Genomic DNA, 16,501 nt, shown 5'->3' with positions numbered 1-16,501 from the left:
AAACGACCAATCACAACTTTTATGCGACCGAAAAACTAAGAGTCTCTAACAACTCAGCATAATACAGTTGAGCAAGTGATAACTGAGCTAGTAATATTTCAGCAAGTGGCTAAAACTGGTAAATGATGAACCTAAGCAAGTAAAAACTCACCAAGCCGATACTTGGCATGTAAAAAGTCAACAAATTCAGTTTAGCAAGCGATGGCCAAGCAAATCCGATGCTAAATGAAAATTTTATTTGCTGGACTTGACAGTCGCTGAAATATACTTTGCTAAGTCGAAGCACTTGCTGAGTTATCGCATGCGGAGTGGTCCCACTACTAAAATATAGCTTAATGATATCACAAATACGTTTGTATATACTTGGTTGGTAACAATGCTTTTAAATAAACTTTATTAGGGACGTATTATTGCAATGTCACTGCTATTTCTTGTCTTGCATCCGAAATGTCAACACAGAAAAGTTATGTGCAGGATTTGTGCAATTTAAGTGACCTGGACCTCCCAACCCTGATGGTTTGACACTTCAAATCCAGAAAAATTTCAAACAAACCTTATGAAAACATAAAAATAAAAGAAAATAAAGTAATTTAACTTCAAAATAATTCGAGAAGCACTTGCTCCGCCGTACCCCCTAGACGCTACTTTACAATGCTCATAGCACATGACTAGGGAACTGTGTTCCAAAACCAAGTGCAACTGGCTACTACCACAGCGAACTCGCAGCATCAGGCTAAAACAGGTCGTTAATATCTACATCGTAGTATGTTATTATAGTTTTGTGATATTTAAAATGCCTGTCATTTGCATTCAAATAAAAGTGCGGTTTTTCTAAAAATTAGCATGACCAATTAAGCTACCACAGAAAGTAGTTAGACCTACCATACTTTATGCGTATAATAGGTAGCATGATTGAAAATGCGATGGAAAAAATTTTGATTTGATTGAAATACAGTAAACTTATTGCACTTTTGAATTCAGCGTAAAAAGTTGATTCGGACACAGACAAAACATCTTCATACTTTTCAAAAAAAAATTTATACCCAGCGCAGTGTTATCATGAAATATTTTCATTTCTTGAATACTTTTAGTCGGTAAGCCTACCAGACTTAAATACCGTCATCATTGTGGCACAAAGCTTGACAAATTTTGACTTGAAAAGTTGCAACTCTGCTTCGATCAAGGCATCAAATATTTTGTAACTGTTTTTATGAAATCGAGTTACGAAAACATTCGGATTATTCAAGGTTATGTTCTATATCTCATGGGTTTTTTACTTGCATTGTAAGTAACATCAATTACAACTGTGTTTCTGCAACAGTCTAAGAACCTCAGTGAAAGACAAATGCGAGCCTCATCTGCATTACGACGTTTAGTCTTGGCCCATACCTCACTGACTTCCACAAGTAGGCTAAGATCATAGTCTTTGCCGTGTGTAAAGGTCGCTTCTTTCACCGTGTCTCGATACACCAGCAACGCATATGATAACCTTACCAACTAAATATCTGGCCTGCATTGTTCTGAACAGTGAAAACCGTCGCATCCTGCACATCAACAAACTTTATTTTATTTAGGTTATCTACCAAAATGTCTTCCTTGAAGCAAAACATGCTTCAGTATCCGCCACCCAACTTTTCACATTACTTAACCTTAAAACATGCTAAAAGAAACGAAACAAACCACACTGCTTTGATAACTTAAGAACTCATCCTTGAGCACTTTATTTAAATCCACAATAATTGGATCAAAACTGTCAACTTCTTTAATCAAACACGCAGGAGGTTTTCCACACAACTTCTACATTACCTCAGTGGCGGAGTGGTTGTCGCCTTTGGCTCTTATGCTGGTAGGTCTAAGGTTCTAGGTCGAGTCATACCAAAGACTTCAAAAACGGTACTGATTATATTCTTTCTTGCATGAAGCAATAAGTAAGGATGTGTTGGGTAATAATGTGGTGACATCGTAAATTTTATAAAATTAAACATAAGACCTGTCGCTAAAAGACTTTGGAAGTTTTAAAGAGACAATAAATAAACCATAACATTATTTTTATTATTATCCACAAAACTTCGAGACAAGCCAGCGCATTCGTCAGTAGTTCGATTCCAGGTCTGGTTATACCAATAATTTTGTAGTGGCATCAATTCTGTCGAGTCTTGCATGTGGGGATGTTAATTAGTTGTCATCATGGATATGATATTAAATTTGAGAACGAACAAGCGTAGAATGCTTTACTTGTTGTTAAGAAAAATTGTAGAAACCACATGAACATGTACTATGTTTCTAACTGACAAATTCCAATTATTAGAACATCTGCCAAAGCCTATGTATGAGAATTACCAATGCATTGCAAATTCAAATTCAAAACATAAATTTTGCTCTCACGAAATTTAGCTCACCACATCCGCATTTTGAAAGTGACTTAACTGTGTAACGTTTCCGGTTTCATAGCCTACATCCCACCGTGATGTTACAAGTAAAAAAGCACTACATTATCAAATAAGGCTGCAGTTGTTGAGTACTCATAACGTATATAAACTGAAAGGATTTCCATTTAAAGAAGGAACGACACTCGAACAGGAGAGAATTGAGTGGCTAAATTGAAAGTAAATTTCAACGGAAAATGTAGCTTTTCTGGCACCCGTTGAAATGAACTAAATTGGGTAGACAGGATGAGCATTTCTTAATTTCTCGAGTAGGAGCTTGTAACCTTGATTATTGTAGAATACATGTAATTTCAATATACCACACTTGTTTAAATTGTAGGCAATCACACCCTACTAGACAGAAACACTATAAACCTCAACTACAGACTCAGAATCTCAAAAAAGCAGGAAAAAGCTTACGAGCAATGAGTTTTTTATTGCAAAACTCGTTAATAGATTGTGTTGATTGCAATCGACTTATTTATGTTCCATCGCTTCACCGATGCACAAGAGACAGGTATCACAATTTTTGCGGCGGTAATGAGACGGCCGGTGTTGGGAACTTCGCATCCACATGTCTGCCTGGAAGAGAGCTGTCGACACTAGCGAAGGCGACACTGTCCATAATGTTCTTCTTTACATTGCGCATCCTCAGACTGATTTGAGATCAAGCGATGTTCATAATTTTAACAAAGAAGTTCCGTGGAGTTATAATCAATAACTTATTAACCTGTTTACAAACCGGGTCTATAAGTTCAAACAATATACAAGAACCTGCATCACAGTCTAAAATAACCTACTCTGAACTAACAGGTCCGTTTCATGTTTTACCACTTGCAATACGCTTGAAAGGAACAACTGATATTTTATATTTCAACATTATCATATTCATCGACGTTTGTACAACGTATCCTACTGCGTTTGCACTTCATGCAGTTCAGCTCTGTTGCACAAACGTTAAGTTTTATTAACGGCCAGGAAACAACAAACTATAAGCAATAACCATTGCCCGTTAAAAGTTGAGTAAAAGGGCACATCGGATATTTGCATAATGCGACGTTTAGGTGCCAAAAAATGTTTATACCAATGACAATTAAAAGTTGAGTCTATCCAGCCAATCAAACCCAGAATAGCAAGTTATAATTACACAAAAAATGTTCATATTTCGCTTGTTGCCATTTGCAAACGGATGAATCCAGAACGCATGTATAAAAAATTACAAAGCGACAAGAAAATTGTGTGATGTGCAAGTAACAGAAGAGCTGGAAGTAGAACAAATTGGTTCCCAAGCTCCCTTCTCAAAATCGTACATTTCAACACTGATGAGTTTTCTACTTATCACTTCATTTTTAACTTTCGATTTCGGCCTCGAAACAGCAAACCACTTCTGCAAATGGTGATTGAACCTGAGATTGTTTTTCTTTTTGAGGTTAGGCCTGTTATAGAAGCTGAAAAACACAAACAAATAAGTGTGTCACTTATCTTCTTCAGCAATCTGTGTATGCTGGTTAGAAAATACTGTAAAACTTTCCAATGAAAATATTTAATGTCAAAGTCGGAATAATCTCACGTTCCAACACCACCCTGAAAACATTTGTAGGCTACAAACTCGTAGAAGTCAGATAACCAAGGACGAGTTATGATGATCGTCAACTCCGCTTGCTTTGTCTTCAAAATTGCTTGATATTACATGACAAAGTTTGCTGTGTTTGGTACACAGTGCATACATTGCTCACGAGTAGGAAACTATAGTGAAGTAGCAAAATCAATCATTAAATCCATTTAAGCAACATTTGAAATCCTATGAGTTACGATCACCAACGTCACTTTCTTCCTCTCGTCGAGGGTTGGGGGCAATGAAACGCCAAGTTTATCTGGTTGGTTTGTTTTGAGTCTTTAAAGCTTTATCCTCGGACTGACAAAGCCTTAATTGGTTATTCCTGATAGTTTCGCATACTTGTAGAGGCTCTTGACGCAGGACCGGTTACCGAGATTGGCAGAGTGAATTTTTTCCGATTGTTGAAGTGTAGTTGCTGGAGAATTAGTCCATTCGCTAGGTGCCGCAGAATGGAGAGCAGTCCTGATATGCGTTGCTCAAGCGCACACCCCGAGAGTCAAACCAGCGCTACGTGATCTTGAGGCGGGCGTGTAACCACTGAGCTAACGGGGCTAACGTCTGTTGTGAGATTTGTTTATTGCAGTTTTGTAAAGTCCTGACCAGTCTTTTATATCATTAGTCCAAGTTCTTGATAGTCTGCCACAATTTCGTTTTCTATTTATTCTTCCTTCTATTAGCTGTCTTTGAATACGAATGATATGGCCAAAATATTTCAATTTTCTTGTTGTAATTGCTTGTAGAAATTCTGTGTTGATTCGTATTCCAAATAGTACATCTTCGTTTTTGATTGCTTAAAATTTTATGGAAGGACACATTCTTTTATATATCCACATTTCAAATGCCTCTAATCGTTTTATCGAATGAGCTACCGGTACAAAAAAACAATTTAGATTATAGGCTGCGATTTATTGAATCAATCTTTCAAACATACTGGGGCGTTGCGACATCAATAAACAATTAACTGATATAGGTTCTATATTTACATAAATAAATTGAGTATAGGCTACTACATTAGTATCTAAATTGTTCACATTTTCTACTTTTCAATAAATAAATGATGTTTGCTTGTACAGTAAGATCGCTTGATATTACAGCACATGCTGAAGTTTCATGTTTTTGACTTCCATACGTTTCCGTTTTATGTCAAGAAAAGTGTTTCACAAGTAGACAAAGTCCAAAAATCAACAACCGTGCCGAAAGGGAACTATTGTACGTCACCTGATCTATTAATCAACTGATTCAACCAAATTTCACTGTATATCTATATTGTGAAGTCAGCAACGATTATGCTGTTAAAAGTAAAACACAAACACAATCTATTGCATACTCAGTTTAATCAATCATCCGAGTTCTTGAAATAATATCTTACAGAAACTAGGAAACTCTGATTGGGGGCGCCTTTCTAGATACAACGAGATCAACTGCTTTAGCCTTTTGCTATTCAGCCGGAAAATATGCCTGCCCAGTTTGGGAACGCTCAGCACACGCCAAAAAATCGACCCTATATTGAACTAAAACTGCCGTTTGATTACAGGCTGTCTCAAACCAACCAACATCACACCGTTGCACATTCTGTTAGGAATTTCTCCTCCCAACATCAGAAGAAGCGTGACCAGCGGAAACGAAAGACCATGTCAGGACATGGATTTGGGATACCCATATCGCCAAACTCCAGCACGCAGGCGATTGAAGTCAAGAAAAAGTTTCCTTGCTTCAGTTGTCCTACTTGATCAAGATGAGATTGCCGCCAATGTGCGGGTCCAACTATGGAAGGAGGAGCTGGCAGCCGGGCTGACACCGGCGAATATGGAGCTTTCTCCCATAGAAAGTTTTCCTCCAGGAAAGCGTGAACCCTGGAAGTATTGGCGATGCCTCAACCGCTTAAGAACTGGTATTGGAAGGTGTAAGACGTTGATGCAACACTGGGGGTATTCCGTGGAATGCACAAGTTGTAAATGTGGACAGGAGCAAACGATGCAACATCTACTCGAATGCCCTGCTCTAAAAGCAAGATACTTTGCACAGGATTTAACCGAGTTCAACGATAATGGAGCTTGCGTGATTCTCTGGGCTACGGCCATGTGACACACGATGAAGAAGAATTTATCTGAGGCCCTCGATGCCTGGTTCAGGAAAGGCAATTGAAAAAGGAGATGCGGCTGAGTATCTTGATATTGTTAACCAACTAACAGTTTAATATCATATTGATATGACTTGATCTAAACTTTGACTATAATTAATTAATAATTAATATGACTATAATTAATATAATTAACTATAATTAATATAATTAATATCAATTTATCCCAATATCATCAACACATTCCACACACGGTCATTAAAAAGCATTTTCAAAATTTCATGGACGGAACATATTGACAATGACTTGTTACGACAAAACAAAGCAATAAGAATAGTTGCATAGGAAAGTTAGATCAAGTTGATTTATTTCATAAGCGATAAGGTTTTCTAAAACTTAATGACCTGTAGAATTTTGAAATAGCAAAATTATTGTTCAAATTTGATATTACAATGACCAAAACATTTGATAATTTTTTTGCCAAGGCAAAACATGTTCGTAAACGATCTACTAGATATTCTTTGGATAATGATAACCGCTACTATTTCCCGCGCTTCAAATCAGCAAGGCTTCCACGAAGCTTCAAATTTAGCGGAGTAAAGTGTGGAATACGATTTCTATTGAAATAAGACATAAGACTGTTTTCATTGTATTTATTAAAAATAATTACCAATGTTTATTCCTAGATAGTATTGAAAAAATTAAATCCTAGTACTAGATATAATTCATGCGAATTGAACCTAACTTCATTCAATGTTTTGTTTACACTATGTCGCAATGCCCAGTATTTTTGTAGCATTGATTTATTAAATATCAGCATATTGATCAAAGTGGTTCTGATATGTCAACGTTTGAATGTTGTAAAGGTGACACTTGACTCGAAGACCATAATTGTTGGTCCCTTTGTGTCCCCAGTTGTTCAATCTCACACCGTTCCGGTAATGATAACTATGTAATTGTAAGTGTGATTCTACATTGCGCTCCATACAACGCCACCTACAGGAAACATTTAGCTTGTTTGTTGTGCAACAAAATGAACCATTACTGTCTTACCCTCCAGCGATCACAATCTTTCCGCGCCAGACGCAAGCGCTGAAGTGATCCCTCGGAACAGTCAACTTCCCGAACCAAGCCCAGGAATCTTCATCAGCTTTGTACACTTCAATAGTTTCCAACGAACAAAGAACAGTACTCGGCGCTCCTCCTTGAAAACACAAATCCTTTGTTTAATCAACCACAAATAGACAAAACTATCAAGACTACAACAAAGTTTTTACATTGAACTATAATTGAAATAAATCTTGAGTTTGTTTCGTTTACTTCCTACCAAGTGCGTATATGTTCCCTCCTATCGCAACAGCGGCGAAAAACATTCTCTCGCACAGCATGTCTTTTTTATGTTCCCAAACTGCCTCATTCTTCTTTTTTGGCTCCATTTTTTTCGGATCAAACATCTGAACAGACTTTACAGCATCATAACTTGGACAAAATCCGCCCACGCAATACAATCGATCTGTAAAAGCAACAAAGTATCTTATAGCCTCCATTTTTTAAAAAAACAAACATATAAAAAATAGATTTCATAAGCTCATGTCTTATGAAAGGTAATATAGAAATTCATTTTATTAAAACGTGCTTTCTATAGAATTGACAGGTGGAAACTATTTTGAAAATTTAACAAACCACTTTTTGAAATTGTTTTTTCTTCAATGGTTTCGGCATGGTAACTTTAGAGTGAGTTCATAACTACTATGACATATACAGTATACGCATGCCTTGCCAACGTGCAAGCCAACAATAATGACAATGAGTAACGAAATCTAGCTGGTATTTATATATGTTTGGTAACAATAGCACAAAAGTAGCTCGAAACTACATAAAATGTTCATAAAGGCTATGTCCATATGACGTGCTGCTCAAACTATCAACTCATGAGCCTACTAACGACTCTAACTGCTTTCAAGCTCAGGAGATCTGCATCTATAGTTCAGTTTGAAGCTGCAAGTTGGCATTGTCTTTGTGCAGTAGGTAGCGTCTCAGACGCAGGGGAGAGTGCGTGCTCTCCCAATCATTTTGACGCTACAGTATTCTTTGATTGAAAAAAATATTTTCGTAAGGTTGGTTTGAAATTTTTCTGAATTATGAAGTATTAGCGGTGTGGAGCAGAAAGATATGTTACTGAACAGTGTAGCAGAGAGGAGTTGAAATGATTAGTGATGTTACTACACTAATAGCCACTGATAAAAAGTAGCGGCCGTGCTTTCAAGTTGCAGAATTACATAGAAAATGGTATAATAGCTTTAAAAAAGAAACCTTGAAGCAGTAGATTTTTCAATTTGGCTGCTACCATGTACGCAATTCCAAAGAATATAAATTTGAAGCAGTGACATCGCATTGCATTGTTTTTAAATTCGTCTTTTACTAATGTACAGCTGTAATTTATTTGCTGAGCTTTATTTTTGTGCAGAAAATTTTGTCTATTTTAAAAGCAGTAGTGTCGATATTCCAGCAACAAGTTTTCTTTCCGAGTGTAGTTTTCTTATTTATTTGCACACTGCACAGTTCAATTTTTTTACTCTTGCAATTTGACATGGATATGAGGTAGCAATAACGCAATGTACTAATTTTACTAGACTAGACCCATTGAAAAAATTTGAAAGGTGTATTGGGTTGTCTGAAATATGCAAAATGCATTTTCACCATTAGTGGCGGTAAGTTCTGCCGTATAATTCCCCTTGCAATTCCCAAAATCATTCCAAAGATCCAGAAATTAATGCTCTAATGGTGAGATGTGAGAAAGGGCATTTGCTGAAAGTGTTTTAAAGTTGAAATGAAGAGTTCAATTGTCAAGATCATGGTTTAACCTGTCAAAAATGATTAATTTTGGAAAAATATATACAAAAATGTTTAGCGCTTTTGAGGCAGGTTATCTATCATCTGAAATCAAATGGTTATCACGTTCAGATTTCTCAGTCAAAGCAATTGGAATAAATGCAAGAGGCTAAAAAATTGAATATTGTCTAAAATTAGCTCCTCAACGGTCCTAGCCGCCCTGCACATTCATGTGGAGTTCAATAAAGTTTTTATCACATCTATCTTCAAAATGTTGCAATACCTTGGCAAACGACAAGACGTGAAAGACTTCTCGGCACCAGCAACGATTCGATTGTTTCCCATCTGCCGTTGTCTGGACAATAGCGTTCGACAGTTTTTGCTAGTTCTTTCTCTGTCTTCATCCCGCCGACGAAATATATTTTCCCTTTTAAAATTTGAAGCCAGGGAGTTTTTATAGAATACTTACCGATGTTTAAACACAAACACTTTTTAATACTGAAGACATCATCATGTTCATACTGCCATGGGGAAAACCTGTTGATTTGTTACACAATCTAAGGGTCATAAAGTTACAAATGCAAACGAGAAAGGCCAAAAATGAGATGGAGAGACGCGATTGACAAAGGAAATATGGAACAACAAACTGGTTCATAAAACCACACGATTAATTAGATTGGCAAGAAAAGGAGAACGCCTTCGCTCAGCAATGGGCTACCACAGGCTGAAAATGATAATTAATCTATAAATCGTATACTGGACCAGGCAATTTCACTTGCAAAAGTCCCATAACACTAGTCAAAATAATTTTGGTTAAATTGAATTTGACAAATTATTGATTTTGGCTGATGTGGGGCACTGGTTTAAAATCTGACAATAATTTCGCCTATCACATTAGGTTTTTAATTAAGCTACATCTTATTTTTTTCTGAAATAATTTTGATTTATTTATCAATTTGTTGAAGTCTGTTCAAAATGTTCTGTCAAAAAACATCTCTTTTATGTTCTGTGTAATAGTAATGTTGCTTTTGCCAATATCAGTGTAAAAACAGTACGAATGTTCCACTATGCTTATGTGTAAAACAAAACAAAATGTAGAAAATATGTGAATTATTGACACGAAAAAGAACATCACATGTCCCAGATAGCTCAAATTGAAACACTGCTATGGCTCCACACAACTACTAAAATAACAAGCTTTTGTACCCAAGTAGGCAGAAGCGGATTGAAAAGGGAGAGAGGGCATACGGTTACGTACCTCCTTGAAAAAAATCGAGAAGAAAAACGTAATTTTTCTTTTACGGAAAGTTTGCTTGCTTGCTCATTCACAAGTGATTAACCAAGCACACAGCATTGGACACTCAAACTTTCAGGCGTGGATTTACGAGGTAGAAATTTTTTACGTGAGTACGTAAAAAGGAACAAAAAAACTATGCAATGTTAGGAAGTAGGCCTAAACGCATTGCTTATTGCACAGGTTAATTAAATTGAATTATTTCGGTGTATAATGTGTGAGGTAAAATATACAATGGGCATAGAGCCATGTTGAGTTTCACTGTATAATAGCAAGGCTTTTTTCGGAGCTATCAATGAAGACTCTCCACTTTTCAGGTTCATACTTTAACACGTCCGTTGCAAGTAAAGGTAGTAGCATAGGCTTACTAGATTCCAAGCATCGAGGTGCTAAATTGCAAGAATTTTTTATACACGGCCTTCAATAGTGACGAGTGTAGGGTGGCCAGTTTCCTTCAGCAACTACGCTCGCTCAATTTAATACACCTTGGGTAGAAGTGAGCGGTGTTTTCAACCCCAAAAATTGGATAATCCAATAAATGCTTTGTACAAGAATAAAAGTCTGCAACTGACCAAACGGAATTGTTATGGCAGGTCTGATGATCAGCGATTGAACTCTCAGCTACTTCTTAGATAAGAGGTTTAGAAGTACCAGCTGCCAGGTGAAACCGGTTAAAACTTAAAATGGGATTATGTCACTTGTTAATCTATTTTTCAAGCACAATTAAGCAATTTTCTGATTATTTACAACAATAGGATGTAATGACAGATTAAAGGTAAATTTTTTTTGCAAGAAGATTAAGGCCAAATAACATGACGTCATCTGCATGAAAAGCTTACAGAAAAATAAACTTCAAATTTGAGAGAAAACCTGATGTGATAAACAAAAACTAATTTCATTTTTGCATTGAGTGCCCTCAAATTACCTCAAAATGATTTTCCAAGTGGGAATATTAACTCGACAAAAGTTTTTTTTTGTGGAACCAGTGTAATCAATTCGAATAGATTGCGGATAACTAGCTTCATCCAAGCACTAAAAACGCAGCGAGACTTTTCACTACGCTACTCACCGTTACAAGCTGCTGCGGCGAAATCATTTCTCGGTGTCGGCATCGGTGTCAGTTGGTTCCATGTTTGATCACCCTCTGACAGATGCATTCGATGAAACTCCATAGGCTCTTCCAAGTTGCTATCAGTCGTGAAAGCATACAAATGCTTTCCCAAAGCGAGAATAGATCTTGACCGATTGGAATAAGAGAGCGTCTAAAGCGCATTAAGTTGTATAGAGCGAGGATTTCTAAAATGACCGGATGCAAAACTACCTTCTCAAACTGCGGTCTGTTCAAAATGGTAGTGTTGCCAGATGTTTTTTCAGCATAAATGTTGTATCTTGCTCAAAAGAAAATTATACTTCCTTGTTAAATCAATTACAAAATTTTCAAACTATAAAATTCCAAAAAACTCGCCATTTCAAATTATTAAATAATTACTGCTGTAGTGTTTAAAATTTTAAGCTTTTCAAAGCAATTAGGCTATAACCTCAAAAAATAAAAATTTACGAAACAAGCTAGTGTTGTACTACATCAGTTTATCTGAAGGTATCAGTATTAAATGAGAAGCTATGAGTGATATGTTTATTGTAGTGCTTTATTTTTAAGTTGTTATTTCTACAAGGATGATGATTTGATTAGCTATTTTGTTCGTATCCAGGCTTGCACAGTAATCATGAATTGACAAAATCACCTGGCAACACTTTTAAATAACGCGCCCTACTCTCAGAACCCAGATAGCACAAGTTTAGTTTCCCATCAAGTTCGTGATTTTCCTGGCATGAATTTATCAGCACTGCATTATTATTTATCAACTTTTTTATTTCTCATTTGAGGAAGCAAATTTTTTCAGATCTAGCGCTGCTGAACAATTATAAAAAGCACGTAGGCCTATGCAAAAATCTTGGTACACCTAAAACGAAGGCGCAGTAAGTGCAAACATTAAACATTGATTTTCTTAGCGTTTTCGGACATTGAAAAAACAGTTGCATTGTTAAAATTTACTGACATTTCTGTTTACTTGGGATATAGGCTACATACAACAATTACAACATGCAATGCAATCGGCACATTTTTGAAGGAAAATATATGTTGATTAATGATTAGTTATGTTTGTAAAGCGCATTTTCACAATGACACTACTTTTTCCACTACGTTCAAAGAGGGTGAATTCGGCTTACCTCTCCGATTTCGTTTAAAGATGCCACATGTGGGTACAACTGACGAACAATTACATGATATTCTGTAGCCAGCAACGCTGCAATGATTGAAGTACTTTCTGCAAAGACAAACGAAAATCATGAGTAGAGATCAACAGATTCAATTCATTCAATAGAAATAAACTCTTGTTAGTCAAGTTCTGCTTCGGTCGTAAACTTTATCTACTGTAATTAATCTGCTGTAAACCCGAAACAAAACACTACCCAGGCAGCAAAATCTGTCATTATTATATTGATTCAACGTCCGCAGACGTTGAATCAATGTAAAAATTACAGATGTTGCTGTCTGGGTACATAGCCTGTAAATCAGTGGTTCCCAACCTTTTTATGTTCTCGTACCACTTAGCCACCGCCCACCACGGATTGTCAACACGTACCACTATTTTCAAAACAACTAATTTGATCCAATATTAAATTATTTGCAAGATGATGAATCTGGATGTAAAGTCAGCGAAAGTAGCAAAATTACCAACAAGACATCACAGAGTCCATTACACCACACAGCACAGAACGCATCAGAATAACAAAGAAAAGACACAACTAAGCACAAACACAATACAAAGAAATTTAATGAGGTTTTTGTTTTTGTTTATCTTTTACCAGTTGATCTTTGCGTGGCATAATTTTGCCAATAGCACATCTGAAGTCATGTCCAGGGGCACTTGATCGGTTTCGATTTTTTGGTTTGATGTTCATAAGAATAGAAAATCCCTGCTCGCATTCCCAAGTAGAAGGAAAAATCTGTAGTTGTGGAACAGCGTGAGAAGTTAGCGTTGGGTATGAAGAAGCCACACTAAGCCAGAAGTTTATTGCAGAACAATATTGCGTTGTTTTTTTGCAGTCTGATCCTCCTGCATGTCTATCAGTTCTTCTTGTTCCCCTGTACCGACAGGTAGGTCGGCTGGATCCACTGAAAAAGGATCTGTGATGTATGGGCAGCTTGTGGTATCTGGAAAGTAATGCTGCAATTTAGCAGTTAGCAGCGAGAGGTGCTGGGTAATTTCTCTGGAATAGTCATCACTAATTTCCATTTCAAGGGCTGACAGAAATTTAAACATACCATAGCGCTTGTTTTCCACATGTTTCCTCCATAATTCCACCTTTCAGATAAAAGCTCCCAGTTTTGAAACAAAGCCTACGACAGTGCAGTTTTGCCCTTGAAATGACAGATTTAAATGATTGAAAGCTTCAAATGTATCTGACAAATAAGCCAATCTTGCAATGAATTCCTCGTTCTCCAGATCGTTTTGAAATTCATGGTCTTTTTGTTGGAAAAATAAAAGTAATTCATTCCTCATTCCAAAAAGACGCTTAGTTGTATTTCCTCGAGAGAGCCAGCGCACTTCTGTGTGATATATGGAGGAGACAAGTGTGGTCTGAGCCGAGATCTTCATAAAGAACCTTAAACAATCGAGTATTTAAAGCTGATGTTTTAACAAAATTTACGATTTTGACTACCCTGTTCAAGCACATTAACAACTTTGCAAGAAGAACCTTTGTGCAAAGAGCAAACCTGTATATGAAACAGTGAACACTTATGACGCGAGGTGACACAGCTTTGACATGGGCTTGAAATCCAGACTTTCTACCGAGCATAGAGGGAGCCCCATCTGTCGTACATCCTACAAGATTTCCCCAATCGGGTTAATTTTCCTTGAAAAAATTATCCAAAGAGTTGAAAATATCTTTTCCTTTTGATGTAGTGGACACCTCATGATTCAACAATAATTCCGTTTTTACAGCATCGTTCTGTGTAAAGCGGACGTAGACAAGCAGTTGGCAGCAGTTTGTGACATCTGTGGATTCATCAAGTTGTAAGGCAAATCCAAACTTCGAATCTCTTACTCCTGCAATCACTTGGTCAGTGATATCAATTGGCATTTCCTCGATGCGTCGTTTCACAGTATTGTTAGAAAGCGATACACTATCCAACTTTGCCACTGAATCTTCTCCAATCAAATTTCTGACTAATATCTTTGCTGCTGGCAAAACAAGTGACTCCGCAATGACATGAGCTTTTTTGTTTTGGGCCACCTGAAGAGATACTTCATAGGATGCCTTCACAATTCCGGCATTATTTCGGTAAAACTGGCCTGTGTGGTCCATGCGCTGTCGCTTCACGTTCTTCCCAAGTCGCTCAAAATAACTCTTATCTCGATTCATCTTATTTTCATGATTGGACTCAAGATGCCGCTTAAGCAAACTTGGTTTCAAAGCTGCATTTGAAAGGGTTTTCATACAGATCACGCACTGAGGTAAGCTATCTCCACGATGTTGAATAGCAATGAAACCATACTTAATATAATCTGCGCTATACTTTCGCTTCGGCATTTTTAAATATTTAGACAAAAATGTAATGCTGTTCAGGATTCAGCCACTACACGTCGGAAAACCAACATCAGAATAAACGCAATTCTGCAATTGCACAGACCACATTGCACACATAATAGTTCGTCACAGACACCATTCACATTGCACACATAATAGTTTCGTCACAGACACCATTAAGTTCGCACAGCAGCATTGCATTAATAACAATGACAGCAGGGAGCAAGATCGACAAAAGTAGCTTAGGCTACTGACTGCAGAGAATTTAGTACGGAAAGAAATAAAAGTGTTGTTTGCATATTTTAGAAACTCAAAATTAAATAATTGTTGCAATGGGCCTACTTTATTTAACAATACTCCTTCATATCGCATGCAACGGAGAGTTGCTCGCGTACCACCTGAAAAGCTCTCGCGTACCACTAGTGGTACGCGTACCACCGGTTGGGAACCCCTGCTGTAAATAAACTTAGAAATGTTGGAAAACCTGCCTCAGATGCACGGTTTGCCAGTAACACAATGAAACAAAATCATGACATCATCTCTATACATTATGCATATATATACGCCCCTGTCCTCTAGTATACTTCTTAGGAGTCCCGGGAGCTTGGGGTCTATTGCTTTACCACCCCACATTTGCGACGTTTTTCCAAACTATTTTGAAGCTGTTGCAGATCAGTCATAATTTGGTCTCATTATCAAAGATGCGAAGTCTTCTTTTGTATAGGGTGGACGAAGGATTGTGCAATGTGCAATCATTGATGACTTGGTCTTTAGTTTGTTCCTCAGCATCACTCGCATGAAATGAAAAATGCCACTTCCTTTGTTGCACGGCTAAGTAGAACATTTGTTGCTGATGCTAAGTCTATTTAGACTTGAGACACAGGCACGCTTGCATCAGAAGTAATTTGCCATCAGAAGGAATGTCGGAAATAAAGGAATGGAATATGTTTGTAAAGCCGTCAGACCACTCGACATGCGACAACTCAGCAAGTGCTTCAACTCAGCAAGTACCTTTCAGCTACCTTACTGTCCAAGTCAGCAAACGAGATTTTCACCTAGCATCGGACTTGCTTGTGGTTAAGTTTCAGCCTTCTCAGTTTCATCATTTGCCAACTTGCTGAAATGTTGCTAGCTTAATTGTCACTTGCTCAACTGCCGTTTGCTCAGTTTACAATTGCTGACTTGTAGGAGAATCGTTTGTATTGGTTCTGAATTTCGAATTGTGTTCCGCCGAATTACCTACAAATGTTATTTTTTATCGGATACTTTCACTGGTTGGGAAGTTTAGCGGCGGACACCAATAGGCGCCTTGACTGCAGATGAAGGGGGTGTTTTTGACGGTAAGCATAAATCTTACAACGAAAAGGCTTGTTATGCTCCAGTGCCCGTAAACCGAGAAACAAATTTGTTTATTCGTGACAAACACGTGTCTAAAATATGAAACCACATGTTTCCAAAAATACAAAACTTACCAGAATTCTTCCCCTTGCCTCTTTTTCTTGGCATTTTAAAACTTGTGATAAAAACCTCTTGTGCAGATAGAATAATCTAAAACTTCAAGCAGCGACGTTTCTGCTTGCAAATATAAAAATATGCATAATGACGTCATTACTGACGCTAACAGAATCTCCAACAATAGAGCAAAGGTCTTTCTG

At 37.2% G+C, this 16,501-nt stretch overlaps 2 protein-coding genes across 2 annotated transcripts; both read right to left on the bottom strand.

Annotated features, from left to right (window-relative positions):
* Positions 1–3,406: 3,406 nt before the first annotated feature.
* Positions 3,407–16,412, bottom strand: LOC145774473 (kelch-like protein 15). Its single transcript, XM_082585729.1, has 7 exons — positions 16,319–16,412; positions 12,480–12,577; positions 11,320–11,512; positions 9,240–9,383; positions 7,452–7,637; positions 7,178–7,328; positions 3,407–3,874 (listed from the first exon to the last, which is right to left on the bottom strand). The coding sequence occupies exons 1-7, from the start codon at positions 16,350–16,352 to the stop codon at positions 3,643–3,645; spliced, it is 1,038 nt and encodes a 345-aa protein (XP_082441855.1). The 5' UTR covers positions 16,353–16,412; the 3' UTR covers positions 3,407–3,642.
* Positions 14,163–14,849, bottom strand: LOC145774046 (zinc finger BED domain-containing protein 5-like). The gene has a single exon (XM_082585184.1). It carries the CDS (start codon positions 14,847–14,849, stop codon positions 14,163–14,165), a length of 687 nt encoding a protein of 228 aa, XP_082441310.1.
* Positions 16,413–16,501: the final 89 nt, after the last annotated feature.

Source organism: Aplidium turbinatum, chromosome 7, assembly GCF_918807975.1.
Source record: "Aplidium turbinatum chromosome 7, kaAplTurb1.1, whole genome shotgun sequence".
NCBI lineage: Eukaryota > Metazoa > Chordata > Ascidiacea > Aplousobranchia > Polyclinidae > Aplidium > Aplidium turbinatum.
Note: the sequence above shows the minus strand (reverse complement) of the source record. Positions and strands in the feature narration are given on the sequence as shown.